Source organism: Ips typographus, linkage group LG5 (genome assembly GCF_016097725.1).
Source record: "Ips typographus isolate SLU linkage group LG5, UJ_Ityp_2.0, whole genome shotgun sequence".
Taxonomy (NCBI): domain Eukaryota; kingdom Metazoa; phylum Arthropoda; class Insecta; order Coleoptera; family Curculionidae; genus Ips; species Ips typographus.
Window position 1 is genome coordinate 9,241,926 of NC_138426.1, and position 17,397 is coordinate 9,259,322.

At 33.1% G+C, this 17,397-nt stretch overlaps 1 protein-coding gene across 1 annotated transcript in view; it reads right to left on the bottom strand.

The window, feature by feature from the left end:
* Positions 1 to 17,397, bottom strand: part of pxb (putative Hedgehog signaling attenuator pxb) — a 109,042-nt gene that overhangs the window by 26,200 nt on the left and 65,445 nt on the right. The window contains exon 3 of the mRNA XM_081979658.1: positions 15,587 to 15,699. Within this exon, the coding sequence (XP_081835784.1) occupies positions 15,587 to 15,699 (113 nt within the window). The remainder of the gene's footprint in view (positions 1 to 15,586; positions 15,700 to 17,397) is intronic.

The window sequence follows — 17,397 nt, forward strand, 5'->3', positions numbered from 1 at the left end:
GTCTGCAACAAAATTGTCTATAAAACCCACTTGTATTGACCGGATCACATTTTTAAGCACATTTTCGGAATTTCCAATAAACTTTCTATCCAATAATTTTAAAAAACACTACAAATTTGGTACAATCCGGAAGGAAAACGATGTAAGAATTTAAACAGTAAAAATGACGATTTGTAGGACGGTCTGCGACGAAATCGCTTGTAACATCCATTTGTGGTACTCGGATCCTATTTTTAAGCACATTTTTGAAATCCTCGTTAAATTTTCTATTCATTAACCTAAAAAAACACCAAAAAACTTGTTACAGTCAGGGAGAAAAGTACTGTCAAAATTTGAAGTGCAAAAATAACAGTTTAAAAGAGAGTCTGCAACAAAATTGTCTATAAAACCCACTTGTAATGACCGGATCACATTTTTAAGCACATTTTCGGAATTTCCAATAAACTTTCTATCCAATAATTTTAAAAAACACTACAAATTTGGTACAATCCGGAAGGAAAACGATGTAAGAATTTAAACAGTAAAAATGACGATTTGTAGGACGGTCTGCGACGAAATCGCTTGTAACATCCATTTGTGGTACTCGGATCCCATTTTTAAGCACATTTTTGAAATCCTCGTTAAATTTCCTATTCATTAACCTAAAAAAACACCAAAAAACTTGTTACAGTCAGGGAGAAAAGTACTGTCAAAATTTGAAGTGCAAAAATAACAGTTTAAAAGACAGTGTGTAACAAAATTGTCTGTAAGACCCACTTGTAATGACCGGATCACATTTTTAAGCACATTTTCGAAATTTTCAATAAGTTGTCTATCCAATAACTTTAAAAAACACTAAAAAATCGGTACAGTCAGGAAGGAAAGCGCTGTCAAAATTTAAACTGTATAAATGACAGTTTACAGAACAGTCTGCGACATAATCGTCCGAAAAACCCTTGTCCAATGATTTCCTGTCCAATATCCGAAAAAAACACTAAAAAATCGGTACAATCAGGAAGGAAAGCGCTGTCAAAATTTGAACTGTAAAAATGACAAAATCGCTGATGTTTTAAGGACAAAATCGTCCGTAAGACTTATTAGGTTAGGTTAGGTTCGGTTAGGTTACTCGGAGTGTTAAGATTGATTTTTGTGATATAGAGAATGAAAACTAAAACACAAAAAAAACATTGATTTTTTGGGTTTTTTTCTCAGAAATTTTAAGGTTGTGTTAGAAAAAATGGTTTCCATAAAAGTTATAGAAAAAAAGAAGAAAGTATATTTTTTGGAAGATTTACAATTTTAATTTTTCAATTCAGAGACACTGCAATTTTTTATTTTTACCAAGTTTCGTTCAAATACAACAAACATTTTTGCACAACTGAAAAACAAAAAACGAACAAACATGATAAAGTATGTTTTCTCCATTTTTCTCGAAAATGTTGAGGTTTTGTATCAAAGTGACCAGAACAAAAATTGTACATTTTTTAAATATCTACAACTTTCATATAGCACACTTTTCTCTAGGACGTGAAGTTTTGCTGAAAATAGCAATAAATTTAAAATTTTTATAAATATTATAAGAATGTGTGAATGTGTAATTATGTTGTATTCCGCCAGAAATTGCAGAGAAACCATTGTTGAAAAAAGTTATATTGGCACTTAGAATTGACCAAAGTTCTTATTAACTGTCACTTATTACTTAAACTGTCACTTCCAGTTTTCAAAAGCATACAAACTCTCAATAGCGAAAAAGTATAAGAGAAATAAAACTTTGTAGGTTTAACGGTCATTTAGCTATAAAGCTTTGACGTTACTTTCGACACATTCCAATTAAAAGCTCCGGAAACGAACGAACAACAAAACAAGGCAGACAAAGGAACATTCAAAATTGCCAAGCGAGACTACGCGAATAATTATTGTTTGTACGTGGTTCCGATTCAGAAATTCAAGCTGATTCGGAAAAATTTGTTTTAATTTAAAATAAGGGAGTGATTTTTAATTAAGAAAATTCCGACTTTTAGAGTAATTTTTTTAAGTGTCATTGCCCGGATTTGTCGATGATTTAACCTGAATAACCGTGAGAGCAGATAATGATCAAATGCAGCACGTTTTCCCAAGTAAAATGTATGTTAACAAGTTTAACACCTCGTTTGACAGACTGCTGCTGTAGCTATTTACATCCATATCGAAGTCAAGAGCACATTTTACCGTAAAGTATTAGCGTCACTCACTCGAAAACACTCGGTATATCGAGAGAGTACGTAGCGTTAAAATCCACTCTTTGCTCATTAATATGAAAAGCCTTTTCGTTGAAAGAGTTTAGGTGCAAATCCTCTTTACATAAAAATGAGCCCAGTCTCTTTTCAGCCCCGAAAGATTAACTTTTTAAGAACAAAGCAAACTTTTTGGCGCCTTTGTGATGTCAAGCCCTTATTCAGCGAAGTAATTTAAGAAGTTAATAGCTCGGATTTAAACCATTTCTTTAAATTGTATCAGTATGGTGACACTGAGAATCATGCACGTTTTTTTCTGGCGTTTCCAGATACTTTATGGTAATTGTCAAATACGAAAAGTAAGGAATAACACACAGTCGTCTCCACAATACTTTTATTTGAGCCTACAAGAAATGGAATTGGATGTGGAGACCACAGTGTGTTATTCCCTAACTTTCGTATTTATGCAACTCCACTGAGAGGCAATGGACTTTTCTTTGAATTAGCCAGATAGTTTCTGAAAGAAATTGTGACTTTCTTACTTTAATTAACAAAACAAAGTCACAAAACCGTCAGAGGCAGTATATAAGTAAAAATTTGCATTTAAACAGTGTCTTGATGACCGATTAACGGGACGTCATAAAATCCCTTCGGATACGGTCCGTTAACGTTTTTTAAATTAAGCCTTGCACGAATAATTGCGCATTATTTCTAGACAACTTGTTTTTAAGAGGTAGTTTAGAGTTAAAGGCGACAACTCAATTATTGTTTTGCGCCAACGGCTTCGTTTCGTCGACGAACTTTTCCAGTTTCAGTTTTTCCGGTCTGTCGGTCCCTGGAAAAACGAGAGGAATTATTATTGTTTATGGCGTTTCCGAGGAAAAGCTCTTTGAGGAAATCGTTTAGATATTTATGTAAAGTATCGTCCAGTCTTTTTATCATGTTTTTGTGAAAAGGACCAGTCAGTGTGCACTTTTGGTTCAATTATTCAACTTGATCAAACTGCTTTTATACACAACTCGTAGTTTGACGTCCTTTACATGCTACAATTCTCCTAAAATATTATGCCTTGTTTAGAGGACAGTCAGACATATTATCAAAGCAGACGAAAGAGAAATAAATGTAAAAGTACACAGGGATGAAGGAAATTGAAACTGAACACTATATTCTGAAAATCTTCGACAATCAGTATTGACAGAAAGAGAAGTAGAAGATGTAATGTTTATCAACTGTGAAAAGATAATTCATAAAGTACCAAACTCTAAAACAAGACAAGCTGTACAACAATGTCATGTGAATGCAAATCTGCACAAATTCTCCATATTGATACTGCGTTCTTCCTAATGACACCAGAATTAACCAGCTAAAGTATTTAGAAGAAAGGAAGAAACCATTTGACAGTAAAGAAAAATGACATTTTTAATCCATAAGACACTCAGTTGCCATTTTACTGTCATAAGAGGAAAAGAAGCAAAGAATGACTGGGATAATCAATGCAAAAATGAAATAGAACTGGAAGATTGAAAACAATCAAACAAAAAAAAACTGTGACAAGATAAGTAAAGCTGAACAACATTGATTTGAATGAAAACCTGAAGAAATTCTTTACAGTGATTTTGCGTTTCTCCAAAGGATGATGAACAGGTTTGTTTAAGCATTTCTTTGAGAATGACACCAGAATTAACCAGCTAAAATATTTAGAAGAAAGGAAGAAACCATTTGATAGTCAAGAAAAAGGACATTTTTAGTCCATAAGACATTATTCTCATACACTCAGTTGCCATTTTACTGTCATAAGAGGAAAAGAAGCAAAGAATGACTGGGATAATCAATGCAAAAATGAAATAGAACTGGAAGATTAAAAACTGTGACAAGATAAGTAAAGCTGAACAACATTGATAGATTTGAATGAAAACCTGAAGAAATTCTTTACAGGGATTATGCATTTCTCCAAAGGATGATGAACAGGTTTGTTTAAGCATTTCTTTGAGAATGACACCAGAATTAACCAGCTAAAATATTTAGAAGAAAGGAAGAAACCATTCGACAGTAGAGAAAAAGGAAATTTTTAGTCCATAAGACATTATTCTCATACACTCAGTTGCCGTTTTACTGTCATAAGAGGAAAAGAAGCAAAGAATGACTGGGATAATCAATGCAAAAATGGAATAGAACTGGAAGATTGAAAACTGTGACAAGAGAAGTAAAGCTGAACAACATTGACAGATTTGAATGAAAACCTAAAGAAATTCTTTACAGTGATTTAGCATTTCTCCAAAGGATGATGAACAGGTTTGTTTTAGCATTTCTGTGAGAATGACACCAGAATTGACCAGCTAAAGTATTTAGAAGAAAGGAAGAAACCATTCGAAACTAGACAAAAAGGACATTTTTAGTCTATAAGACATTATTCTCATACACTCAGATGCCATTTTACTGTCATAAGAGAAAAATACGCAAAGAATGACTGGGATAATCAATGCAAAAATGAAATAGAACTGGAAGATTGAAAACTGTGACAAGATAAGTAAAGCTGAACAACATTGATAGATTTGAATGAAAACCTGAAGAAATTCTTTACAGTGATTTTGCATTTCTCCAAAAGATGATGAACAGGTTTGTTTAAGCATTTCTTTGAGAATCACACCAAAATTGACCAGCTAAAGTATTTAGAAGAAAGGAAGAAACCATTTGACAGTAGAGAAAAAGGACATTTTTAGTCCATAAGACATTATTCTCATACACTCAGTTGCCATTTTACTGTCATAAGAGAAAAAGAAGCAAAGAATGACTGGGATAATCAATGCAAAAATGAAATAGAACTGGAAGATTGAAAACTGTGACAAGATAAGTAAAGCTGAACAACATTGATAGATTTGAATGCAAACCTGAAGAAATTCTTTACAGTAATTTTGCATTTCTCCAAAGGATGATGAACAGGTTTGTTTAAGCATTTCTGTGAGAATGACACCAGAATTGACCAGCTAAAGTATTTAGAAGAAAGGAAGAAACCATTCGACAGTGGAGAAGAAGGACATTTTTAGTCCATAAGACATTATTCTCATACACTCAGTTGCCATTTTACTGTCATAAGAGGAAAAGAAGCAAAGAATGACTGGGATAATCAATGCAAAAATGGAATAGAACTGGAAGATTGAAAACTGTGACAAGAGAAGTAAAGCTGAACAACATTGATAGATTTGAATGAAAACCTGAAGAAATTCTTTACAGGGATTATGCATTTCTCCAAAGTATGATGAACAGGTTTGTTTAAGCATTTCTTTGAGAATCACACCAAAATTGACCAGCTAAAGTATTTAGAAGAAAGGAAGAAACCATTTGACAGTAGAGAAAAAGGACATTTTTAGTCCATAAGACATTATTCTCATACACTCAGTTGCCATTTTACTGTCATAAGAGGAAAAGAAGCAAAGAATGACTGGGATAATCAATGCAAAAATGGAATAGAACTGGAAGATTGAAAACTGTGACAAGAGAAGTAAAGCTGAACAACATTGATAGATTTGAATGCAAACCTGAAGAAATTCTTTACAGTAATTTTGCATTTCTCCAAAGGATGATGAACAGGTTTGTTTAAGCATTTCTTTGCGAATGACACCAGAATTGACCAGCTAAAATATTTAGAAGAAAGGAAGAAACCATTCGACAGTCAAGAAAAAGGACATTTATCCATAAGATATTATTCTCATACACTCAGTTGCCATTTTACTGTCATAAGAGGAAAAGACGCAAAGAATGACTGGAATAATCAATGCAAAAATGAAATATAACTGGAAGATTGAAAACAATCAAACAAAAAAAAAACTGTGACAAGATAAGTAAAGCTGAACAACATTGATTTGAATGAAAACCTGAAGAAATTCTTTACAGTGATTTTGCGTTTCTCCAAAGGATGATGAACAGGTTTGTTTAAGCATTTCTGTGAGAATGACACCAGAATTGACCAGCTAAAGTATTTAGAAGAAAGGAAGAAACCATTCGACAGTGGAGAAGAAGGACATTTTTAGTCCATAAGACATTATTCTCATACACTCAGTTGCCATTTTACTGTCATAAGAGGAAAAGAAGCAAAGAATGACTGGGATAATCAATGCAAAAATGAAATATAACTGGAAGATTGAAAACAATCAAACAAAAAAAAAACTGTGACAAGAAAAGTAAAGCTGAACAACATTGATTTGAATGAAAACCTGAAGAAATTCTTTACAGTGATTTTGCGTTTCTCCAAAGGATGATGAACAGGTTTGTTTAAGCATTTCTTTGAAAATGACACCAGAATTAGCTAAAGTATTTAAAAGAAAGGAAGAAACCATTTGACAGTCAAGACAAAGGACATTTTTAGTCCATAAGACATTATTCTCATACACTCAGTTGCCATTTTACTGTCATAAGAGGAAAAGACGCAAAGAATGACTGGAATAATCAATGCAAAAATGAAATAGAACTGGAAGATTGAAAACTGTGACAAGATAAGTAAAGCTGAACAACATTGACAGATTTGAATGAAAACCTGAAGAAATTCCTTACAGTGATTTAGCATTTCTCCAAAGGATGATGAACAGGTGTGTTTAAGCATTTCTTTGAGAATGATAGCAGAATTAAGATGAATTAGCCAATAGAAATATTTAGGAAAAAGGATGAATACCATTTGACAGTCTCACCAGTAGTAGGTATAATTAAAATTTGTCTAGATTCGTATCTTTTGTACTTTTGTAGGTAAAGTTTTATTCTAAAACTAAAAATAAAACTTGTAATGGGGGGGGGGTTTAAATTCAATCAATAATTTCAATCCTTATTGACATTATTGTAAGCTAACCATGCAATCTATGACATCAGTCGGTCTTTTAGACTCTCCAACCAAACAATGTTCTGTAACTTTTACTAACCTAACTTAACCTTTTTGGAGACCATTTGGAGTTCTGAATCAACATGAACAATGTGTGATAAGTACTGAGCGTTTTATCATTTGGAAGATGTGGGACAAAACGATTTTGGCATATCATGATGAAGCCTTTGTTCAAGATTTTGATGATGTTACACAAATTCTGAAATCCAACTAATTCAAAGCGATTCCAAAGAATATCATAATTTTATTATTAATCATGATACAGAGACGTTGAAGGAACTGAGTTCAGTTTTTGGAATACATTTCAAAAGTGTAATTCTTCAAATTGATCTTTAAGTAATATTGATAGGATCACGTCTATAACTGAACCTGGAGCAATCTATACCAAGATTATGCCAGAATGTAACATTGTCAGATTCTTCTGTCACTTTCTATCAAAATATCTGTTGAGAGTCATACTCCCTGATTTCAAGAATTAACCCTGGAAAACTGGGAATTGAATGTACATCTTCTTTTTTCATCAGACAGTGTTTGTTGCTTGTGGACGACATTTCTAGGTAAATTTCAAGTTTATTGGAAACGAGTTTTTAACTTCACTTTGACAATATCAATTTATGTGACATTCTTTGGTCTTTCTTGTGACTAGTTTCTTATATTATTTCTGATCCATCGGGAATTAATGTCTTTCTGGATTTTTTGGGTGCAGCTGCACTTAATGTCCCAAACACTTAAGGCTCACCCAAATGGCTTAATTTGTTAGGAAAACGAGGCGGCGCCGTCGTAAACAAAGCATCCCCGGACCGGAGATTTTTCATTTGGCTGATGCGACGACGGCTTCCTGATGGATTAAGATTGCGGCGATATAAAATATTCCGGGATTCGCGGTGCCGACTCGGAAATATAACGTTTCTTGCATCGGAAATGTACGGCCATTATTTAAAGTAATTTTTTTTAGGGGTGGGATTACGCTACGACGGTTTTTAGTCGACGAAACAGGAAGCTTTCGTTCAGAGAAAACTAGGGAAATTTAGGTTTTCTACGAAGACTTTCAGCTTAAGCGTCATTAACAGACGACATTTGTTTACACAGCATAAATCGGGACGTCGCGGAGGCCATTCCCAGAACGTACTTTTTAACGTTTCCGACACCATCCTTTTAAGCTTTTTCTTCAACATTAAGTCATTACAGTAAATCATAAACAATGATGCGTAGGAAAAATCCTTCGAGTAAATGGCGTTTTAGTTGGCCGTTAAACGTTCTCCTACTCATAAATCCCAGTTTTTTCCAGTTCTTTATGTGCTCTGAAAGGAATCCCAGAGTAAAATATCGCCGTAAAATGTACTACTGGAAGTCAGTCGGGTAATGTTTGTAATCCAGTTTTCCTGGACGCTTCCTTTTCAAAAGTACATGTGCAAACGTTTATTTTTAGTTAACGTTTTAAAAGGGGTGGATTAATCAGTTCTGGTAAACTTCCCTTGGCGCGTCTATTTTTTCCGGAGCAAATAGAAAGTGTAAACACGCAGCACACCAATAAAATTTGTTCCTGTTTATTTTCGGACATGTATACTATTTTTAACGCAATTTTTCCGGCATTTGGTCATCTCGATTCAGGCTATATAACGTTCGGGAATGTTTGCACCACTGATTGAGTATAATTGCGTGGTGCCGAATTCCTAAAAATGTTATTTTTACCCTATGAAGTTGTTTGCTTCAATGTGGTTATCAAATCAGTTAATGTTTACTTTGATCAGTGATGCCAATCCTTAAATAATATCATTTTGTCAAAAGCGTTTTAAAAAACTTTTTTTTTAGGTTTTTTGAAGTTGTGGTTTAATTGCACTTTCTTGTACAGGGTGGTCAACTAAGAAGGCGAGATACTGTATCTAGAAAACCAAAAATGTTACAATTTTACCAGTAAATTCCAATCTTACCAGTAAATTTATGGGTATAATTGAAATTTACTTGAAAGATTTTCCTGTCATGGCTGTCTTTAATTTGAAAAGTAATAAATCTGAATTACTACAATTTTCATGCACCCCCTGTATAGTAGCCACACTAACAAACTGTAAAACTTAGTTGAGCAGTTCTTTACGAACCTTTTTTCTGAAAACCTTTGCTCTCTATGAAATTTTTCGAAGCCTTCAGTTTCTAAATTATTTAGTAAATGCAACAAATTTTAAAATTTGAACACCCTGTAACTCGGTTGTTCTTCCGAGTTCGGGGAGGTTGGACCACTCAAATTAACCGTCTTGAGCTCCTCTTTCCAGTGGTGTTGAGCAAAAAATTCTATCTGAAAATTTGCGTGCAGGGTGACCAAGAACAGTCAATCACCATACTTTTCATTCACACCCTGTATACTGGAAGCAAAAACGGTCCTATAAAGTTACGGTGTTAGGTTTAGGAGTTGATTAGGAACATTTTTGGTTTCCTGCAATTTTTTTGTAACTTTTACCGTTTTTGAGTTATTAGGAAAACTAGTTTTATGCAACAAATTTACAAATCAGTAAAATTGTAATCTGAAAATTGAATACTGTTAAGGACAGTCAGGGACAAAATCGCCTGTAAAACCCACTTGGAGTAACCGAATCATGTTTTTAAGCACATTTTTGCAATCCTCATTAAATTTCCTATCTACTGACATAAAAAAGATTACAAAATTAGGTACAGTCTTGGAGAAAAATGATGTCAAAATATCAACTGTCAGAAAGACGGTTTGAAAGGACAGTTAAGGACCAAATCGCCTGTAAAACCCACTTAGAGTGAGAAAATTACTATGTTTTAAACACATTTTTGGAATCATTAAATTTCCTATCCAATAACCTGAAAAAACAATACAAAATTTGGTACAGTCAGGGAGAAAAGCGGTGTCAAAATTTGAACTACGAGAAACACACAATTCGTAATTTACCGGTCAAATTTTCTGTTTTCTTCTGTGTTGGGTTAAGGAGTTGATTAGGAACATTTTGGTTTCTGGAAACTTTTTTGTAACTTTCACCGTTTTCCGGTTATTTAAGAAAAACTAGTTTAATGCAACAAATTTTTGAATCAGTTAAAGTTGTGGTTGGAATTTGAGTAACCTCTGTAACTCGATTTTTGAGTGTTTTTTGTTCTTTTTTTCTTCGTCTTTTCTTTATTTTTGATTGTTTTCTCTCGTAACTCCCAGTCTCATGTTTATTTAGACTTAATATAGAATAAACAGAATATCTAGCTGTTATAAAAGGAAAATACAGTTTTAGAACTTTTTTTTTTCATAAACTCAGCCCTTTCTTCTTCTCTTATTTACTATTTTATACAAAGTTTTTCCATTTTTTACTGTTACTTGCTCGAGCTTCCATACCACACTTTTCTTCTCCTTTCTTCGACTATTTACCTTCCCCACTGGTTACTTACTGTCTGAATAAAATATTAGTACAGAAACCATAAATTAAATAAATCTTTGCTACAAATCATAAAACCGTAATCATTTTCTTGTAAAGCTAAAAGCCCATTCTGAAAAGAAAAAGGGATGGCACCCTACAAGATTCCAACTCGATATGGTTTCATCTAATATTCTTGTGTAAAGAGGCTTAAGGCAAATATTTTATTTCGTTTGCGTTCGTTAGCGTAGCCCCGGGGCTTATTGGTTTTATTTCGGGGCTCGTTGTTTAAGGAAAATTTTATCAAATAAGACTACTCGGACCCAGAGTTGCCATTTGCATTCCCCTCGAGTACGTAACGCAATCCAACCGACTGCGCCAACAATCCTTGTGCCCACTTTAGGAAGTTTTTGATATAGGGAAGTCATAAACAATAACTGATGGACGGGGCATTAACACCCTCAGTGGGAGTTTGAGAGTTTTTGCTGGAGGAGGACCCATTAGAGAGTAAAAAGTTAACGAAGGTTTATGGGCGTTTAAATTAGCGTCCAAAACTGAGATTCGCACATGAAAAGCTTCGCGAACATTAAATAAACGTGATATGACAAGGGATTAGGGCTCGTTTGTTGGATTTATGTTGGGGGGCAATTTGGACGCTTGTATCTATTATAATTATTGCGATGCGGTGGCAACCTGAACGACGTTCTGGAAGTGACGCGTCCAGGTAAAAATGCTGCTCATTAGTACAGAAAAAAAAAACTTTTCAGCACAAACTGGAGGCCGAAAAGAATCTCGCCCGTTCGCATTATAAGTCATTAAAAATTCTTTTTGGTATAATTACTCCGGGAAAAAAGAAATATTTATTCGGGCTGTTTCTCGCTAGGAAAAACGCAGTTTAGTACGGGAGCAGTGTCATTATGGTGTTCTTAACCGGCCGCGGAATTTTTCACTGTATGCCCGTTTTAAGTGGTACCGGCATACTTGAGATAGGTCGAGGGTTCGGCCGTGTGGTTTTTGTCATAACGTTAAGTAGCTCCGAGTGCTTCTAATTATCGATGGGAATTTAGATTATTTGTCAACCCTTCGATTACGAATGGTTTTTTTCCGGACATTTTTACGACTCCACTTCAAAACTCTCTTAAAATCTACTTAGTACCAGTAATTCTCCGGAAGAAATGTTGTTCTGTACTACACCACTTTAAACAGCAGCTATTTTGTTCATTTTCCATCATAACTGTGATATTCTTGTTTTGAGAGTAACAGAACTTGTCACTGATCCAACGTTATTTGAGAACATTGTTAAGTAGTATCGTTTCTTCTAATGAACAGTTTTTGTTCCATTTAAAATGCAAACAAATTTCTGATTGGAAAACACAGATTTATAATTTTTTTCATCAATGTCTTAGATAGTGCTTAGATCAATGCTTTAAGATATATTAACTAACCTAACCTAACCTAATTTGATATTTTGGACACTCACGTAATTGGACCGAATTTCATCTACACTCTGTCCCAGGGAAATCTTAGATTAGTTCTCAAGATTTTTTTTCATATTTCGTTAGCTTAAAAAAATATAATAATAGAAAAAAATAGGAATAGTACGTCACGTGACCTTTGTAGGTCAATTTGATAGTTGAAAACAATCACGTGACTGTAAGATAGCTATTAAAACCTTAAGAAAACGATTGAAAATAGTCACATGACCTACAGAAATTCCTTTTAATCGTAAATATGACCTTCAGAGCAACATTTGAACCTTAAATATTGGTCACGTGACTGCAATGTTGCTGCTTTAAGTTTGAGAAGGGTTACGTGATCTTAAAAATTCCATTTGACGCTTGAAAATAGTTACCTGATTTTGATAATTGAAATCAATCTGTCGTAAAAATGACTGACCTTTTGAGCAACATTTTGATTTTAAATATGATCACGTGACCTTTGTAACTGAATCTGATAATTGAAAACAATCACGTGACCCACGAAAATTCCTTTCAATCGTAAAAATGGGGACGTGGCTGTAAGATAGCTATCAAAACCTTAAGAAAAGTTACGTGTGATCTTTAAAATTTCATTCAACGATTGAAAATAGTCACATGATCTACAGAAATTCCTTTTAATCGTAAATATGATCACGTGACTATCAGAACAACATTTTAACCTTAAATATTGGCCACCTGACTGCAATGTTGCTGCTTTATCTTTGAGAAGGGTTATGTGACCTTAAAAATTCCATTTGACTTGAAATCAATCAGTCGTAAAAATGACTGACCTTTAGAGCAACATTGTGATTTTAAATATGATCACGTTTGTAACTGAATTTGGTGATTGAAAACAATCACGTGACCTAGGGAAAATCCTTTCAATCGTCAAAATGGTCAAGTAACTGCATCAAGATAACTATTTAAACCTTTAGAAAGCGTGTGACCTTTGAAACTAAATTTGGTGATTGAAAACAGTCACGTGACCTTGGTAGGTGAATTTGATAATTGAAAAGAATCACGTGACCTACAGAAATTTCTTTTAATCGTAAAAATTCTTCAAAACAACATTTTTACCTTATTTAAATTTAAATTTGGAGACTTTTGATATGAAATACAACAATGTAACTGTACTACAAATATTGAAAGTGTCAAAATTTAACAGCTCCTAACTTGGTTCCTATGACAGTTAGGAGGTTTGCTCAAACGTCAAAATATAGCCCGTAAAAAAGAAGACATTCGTTTTCGTATTTAAAGTTTTTTTCTTAAACTAATAATAAAGCTTGTAATAAGATGGTACTCAATAACCATACTGGGTGTTCCATTATAAAAATTGACTTACTGGAACATTTGCAATGTCATTTGCAATAAACAAATGTCAAAATCTTAAATAACAGTAAAATTTTATGACAATTTACTTATTGAACTATTTGCAATCATTCTAGTCAATTTTCAACCTCAAAACCTTGAAAAACAATCAAATTTTATAAAAACTGACTTACTGGAACATTTGCAGTATTGTAGTCAATTTTCAAAGGTCAAAATCTTGAAAAACAGTAAAATTTTATGACAATTTACTTACTGAATTATTTGCAATCATTCTAGTCAATTTTCAACCTCAAAACCTTGAAAAACAGTTAAATTTTATAAAAATTGACTTACTGGAACATTTGCAGTATTGTAGTCAATTTTCAAAGGTCAAAATCTTGAAAAACAGTAAAATTGTATGACAATTTACTTATTGAACTATTTGCAATCATTCTAGTCAATTTTCAACGTCAAAACCTTGAAAAACAGTCAAATTTTATGACATTTTACTTACTGAGCTATTTGCAATAATTATAGTCAATTTTCAATGTCAAATCCTTGAAAAACAGTCAAATTTTATAGAAATTGACTTACTGGAACATTTGCAGTATTGTAGTCAATTTTCAAAGGTCAAAACCTAGAAAAACAGTGAAATAGATAGGATCAAAAAACTAATTTTTCATATTCTTGAAGAAAAAATTATGGTCGTAAATGTTCCTACATTAGTTTGAATTTGTCCATTAAATTTAAAAGATCTGTTCTGGCGCGCATGTGACGTACGTAATTCTGGGCGATTTTATTGGCTGTTGCACGCCAACTGTTTCACTTCTTGTCGCTGATTGGTTGATAGTGTAGTACGTCACCGGCGGCGGGCGTTTAAAATATGAGATTAATATAGTTTTTATCATCATTTTTTTTCTATTTAGACTTAATATTTTTGAAAACAAAAAAATACGGGTATAATATTTTCAATCCGTCTTTGTAGTTATGAAATAAAAAAAAATTGTGGGACAGGCCCATTGTATGACAAGTTACATAATAAACTATTTGCAATCATTCTAGTCAATTTTCAATGTCAAAACCCTGAAAAACAGTAACATTTTATGACAATTTACTTACTGAGCTATTTGCAATCATTCTAGTCAATTTTAAATGTCAGAACCTTGTTAAAACAGTCAAATTTTATAAAAATTTACTTACTGGAACATTTGCAGTATTGTAGTCAATTTTCAAAGGTTAAAATCTTGAGAAAAGAGTTATGAAAATTCTGTTGACGCCATATTTAATTTCACGAAAAAGTAGCACACTGTCGCAAAAATCTTTAAAAATAAGCGAAATATCCTACAAAAGTATCGAAAATGGGACAACCTGTACAATTGAAAAACTAGAAGCTTGAAAGTCGTCATCAAAAGGGTTATTAAACTTTCTAATTCCTCCAGATTCATTTGTTTATGAAGAAATAGAACTAAACTGGTGGTCAATTGAAATAGAAGGAAAACTTACGTATAGAATGTTTTAAAACACATTGGACGTTATCAAATCTAGAAAAGAAAATTATTTTATAGAAAAGTGAGCGTTTTTTGCTACTTTTCCAGACAAATTGTTCTAAAATTGATATTACCTCAGTAGTTTTCAGTGAATATCTTGTATATTAATTTCACAATCTCGTACAGGGTGTTCTGAATATTTAACACTCTGTATAACCATTTGAGAGCAACACTTATCCGTTAACAACGTATTTATAGAAAAATATTGAGTTCATTTTTCGAGTTGCAAGCTAAATTTCTGGTAAAATGTATTTTTTCATAAAGTGTGAATTTTCTCGAAAGGCAGTGCTGCAATAACTAAAATTTTTCCAGATTTTCGCAGAAAATAAAATTTCCTAAAAATTTTACCATTTTATAAATCTTTCTGTATACTCTGGCTTATAAGATATGTTGAAACCTGAATGACTCTAATCAACATCACAAGCCAGAAATTTTGAACTTGTTGGATTTTGTAAAAACACCTTTTATAGATTACTGCTAGTCCATTCAAGAAGCGTTAATAAAAAAACTCTTCTTCAAATAATGTGAACACCACCATTTTTGTTTTTCTTGAATAAAACTGTAACCTGTCAAAAACAAAAGTGAGGGTGACGTGTAACACCAAATTTGCCAGGATAATAAATAATAACCTGGAACTCTATAATATCATCCAAGAAAACGCTGTCATAATTCAGGAGCCGGGACGTGTTGTTATTTAAAACCTTTCAAGACGCCCATGGAATAAAAATTATGAACACGAAAATGTGAATGATGTCTGCTCGTTAGGGAGGAAATTATCCCTCTTAAATTTTAATTTAAATCTCGAGACGGTTTGCTCGAGCAAAATTAGTATACTTACTTCCAAACTAAGATGACAGCAATGAAAACTAGTAGTCCGAGTAACACTGAACACAAAACTATCACAGCCAAGGTCTGGGATGATGGGCTACTGCGGTAGCTGGCATCAATTAGCTGAAAACAATGGAGAAAAGTCAATTAGTCGACACTCGGAAAAGTGGAAAACAATCCTAAATTTAACCTCCCGGTACTTAATCAAAGATTCTACAATCTAAAAACAAACGCCACCGTTTGTTTAGGCAACGTAATTTATGGGACAGAAAAACAGAATCCAGATTACCTTGGGCGGCGGTTAAATTTATTTTCTAGGGCCAGTTTCGGGACTAATGGCAAACACACGCTACTGAAGTTCAAAACAATGTAGTTTGGATCACCTTTTATTAGAGTATCAACTGATTATAGAACGTTTCAAGACTTTGAGTGTAAAATAAAGGCTTTATTACCGTCTCTAATGGGTTTAAAAAGTCAGTCAGTGACGACAGATTGATAATAAGCTCGTTTAACAACAACATGGATAACAATAGTAGTTTTTTAATGCCCAGAACATTTAGGTACTGCCCTAAAAATTGTATGCAGTGTGTCTCAAATTGGTCGGTTAAATGGGAAGAGTTTTAAAGAATTTCATGTGAAACTTATTACCGGTTATTGATTTATTTTCTCTTTTTTTTAGAAAATGGTGTACGAGTTGATTTTATTATGTGATTTGTAACGTGCAGAAGAACTTTTTTTCAGTTTTAATCTGTGTAGGAATTAGATTTTTCCTCCAACATGGAAAACAAGAGACAATTAGTATTTCATGGGGCTCAATGCTTTTTAATATAAACCGAAATGAGACAAAGTCTCAAAATTATTAAAAACGTATGTAAATTTGAGTTTTTGTTTTGTATAAGACTTTGAGTGTAAACTAAAGGCTTTATTACCGTCTCTAATGGGTTTAAAAAGTCAGTCAGTGACGACAGATTGATAATAAGCTCGTTTTTTAACAACAACATGGATAACAATAGCAGTTTTTTAATGCCCAGAACAATTAGGTACTGCCCTAAAAAGTGTATGCAGTGTGTCTCAAATTGGTCGGTTAAATGGGAAGAGTTTTAAAGAATTTCATGTGAAACTTATTACCGGTTGCCGAATTGATTTATTTTTCTCTTTTTTTTAGAAAATGGTGTACTAGTTGATTTTATTAGGTAATTTGTAACGTGCAGAATAATGTTTTTTCAGTTGTAGTCTGTGTAGGAATTATATTTTTCCTCCAACATGGAAAACAAGAGACAATTAGTATTTCATGGGGCTCAATGCTTTTTAATATAAACAGAAATGACACAAAAACGTATGTAAATTTAAGGTTTTGTTGTGTTATTTCTGTTTTATACTTACAACGAAGTCTTTTTGAGCAATATGGACTACCTTTTTGATCAAGCAGTGATTGAATTTACATAGAGAGAGTAGAACGAATGTTTTATAATCAAGAAAAGATTATCTATTCAGGTTTCAAATATACAGCTGAGGAAATACTGAAAAAGGTTCACCAAAACCGCAAGAGGTACGAAGAATTTTTGAAAAATAGTCCAACATTTTCAGGTCAGCGCGATCGCCAGACTTAACTCTATCCGACCTTTCATTTGGAATTACGTTAAAAACCAAGTTTAAGTGCTCTGTTTTGCAACTTAAAATCAACTTTTGAGAGCAAATTAGCAGAGCATTTAATGCCACTTAGAATCAGACCAGAACTAATAACTAATAATTTAAAGATTTATATATTTTTTTTCCAAAAACTAAAATTCACAAAACACCTTAAAAATGTCCGGACTGAAA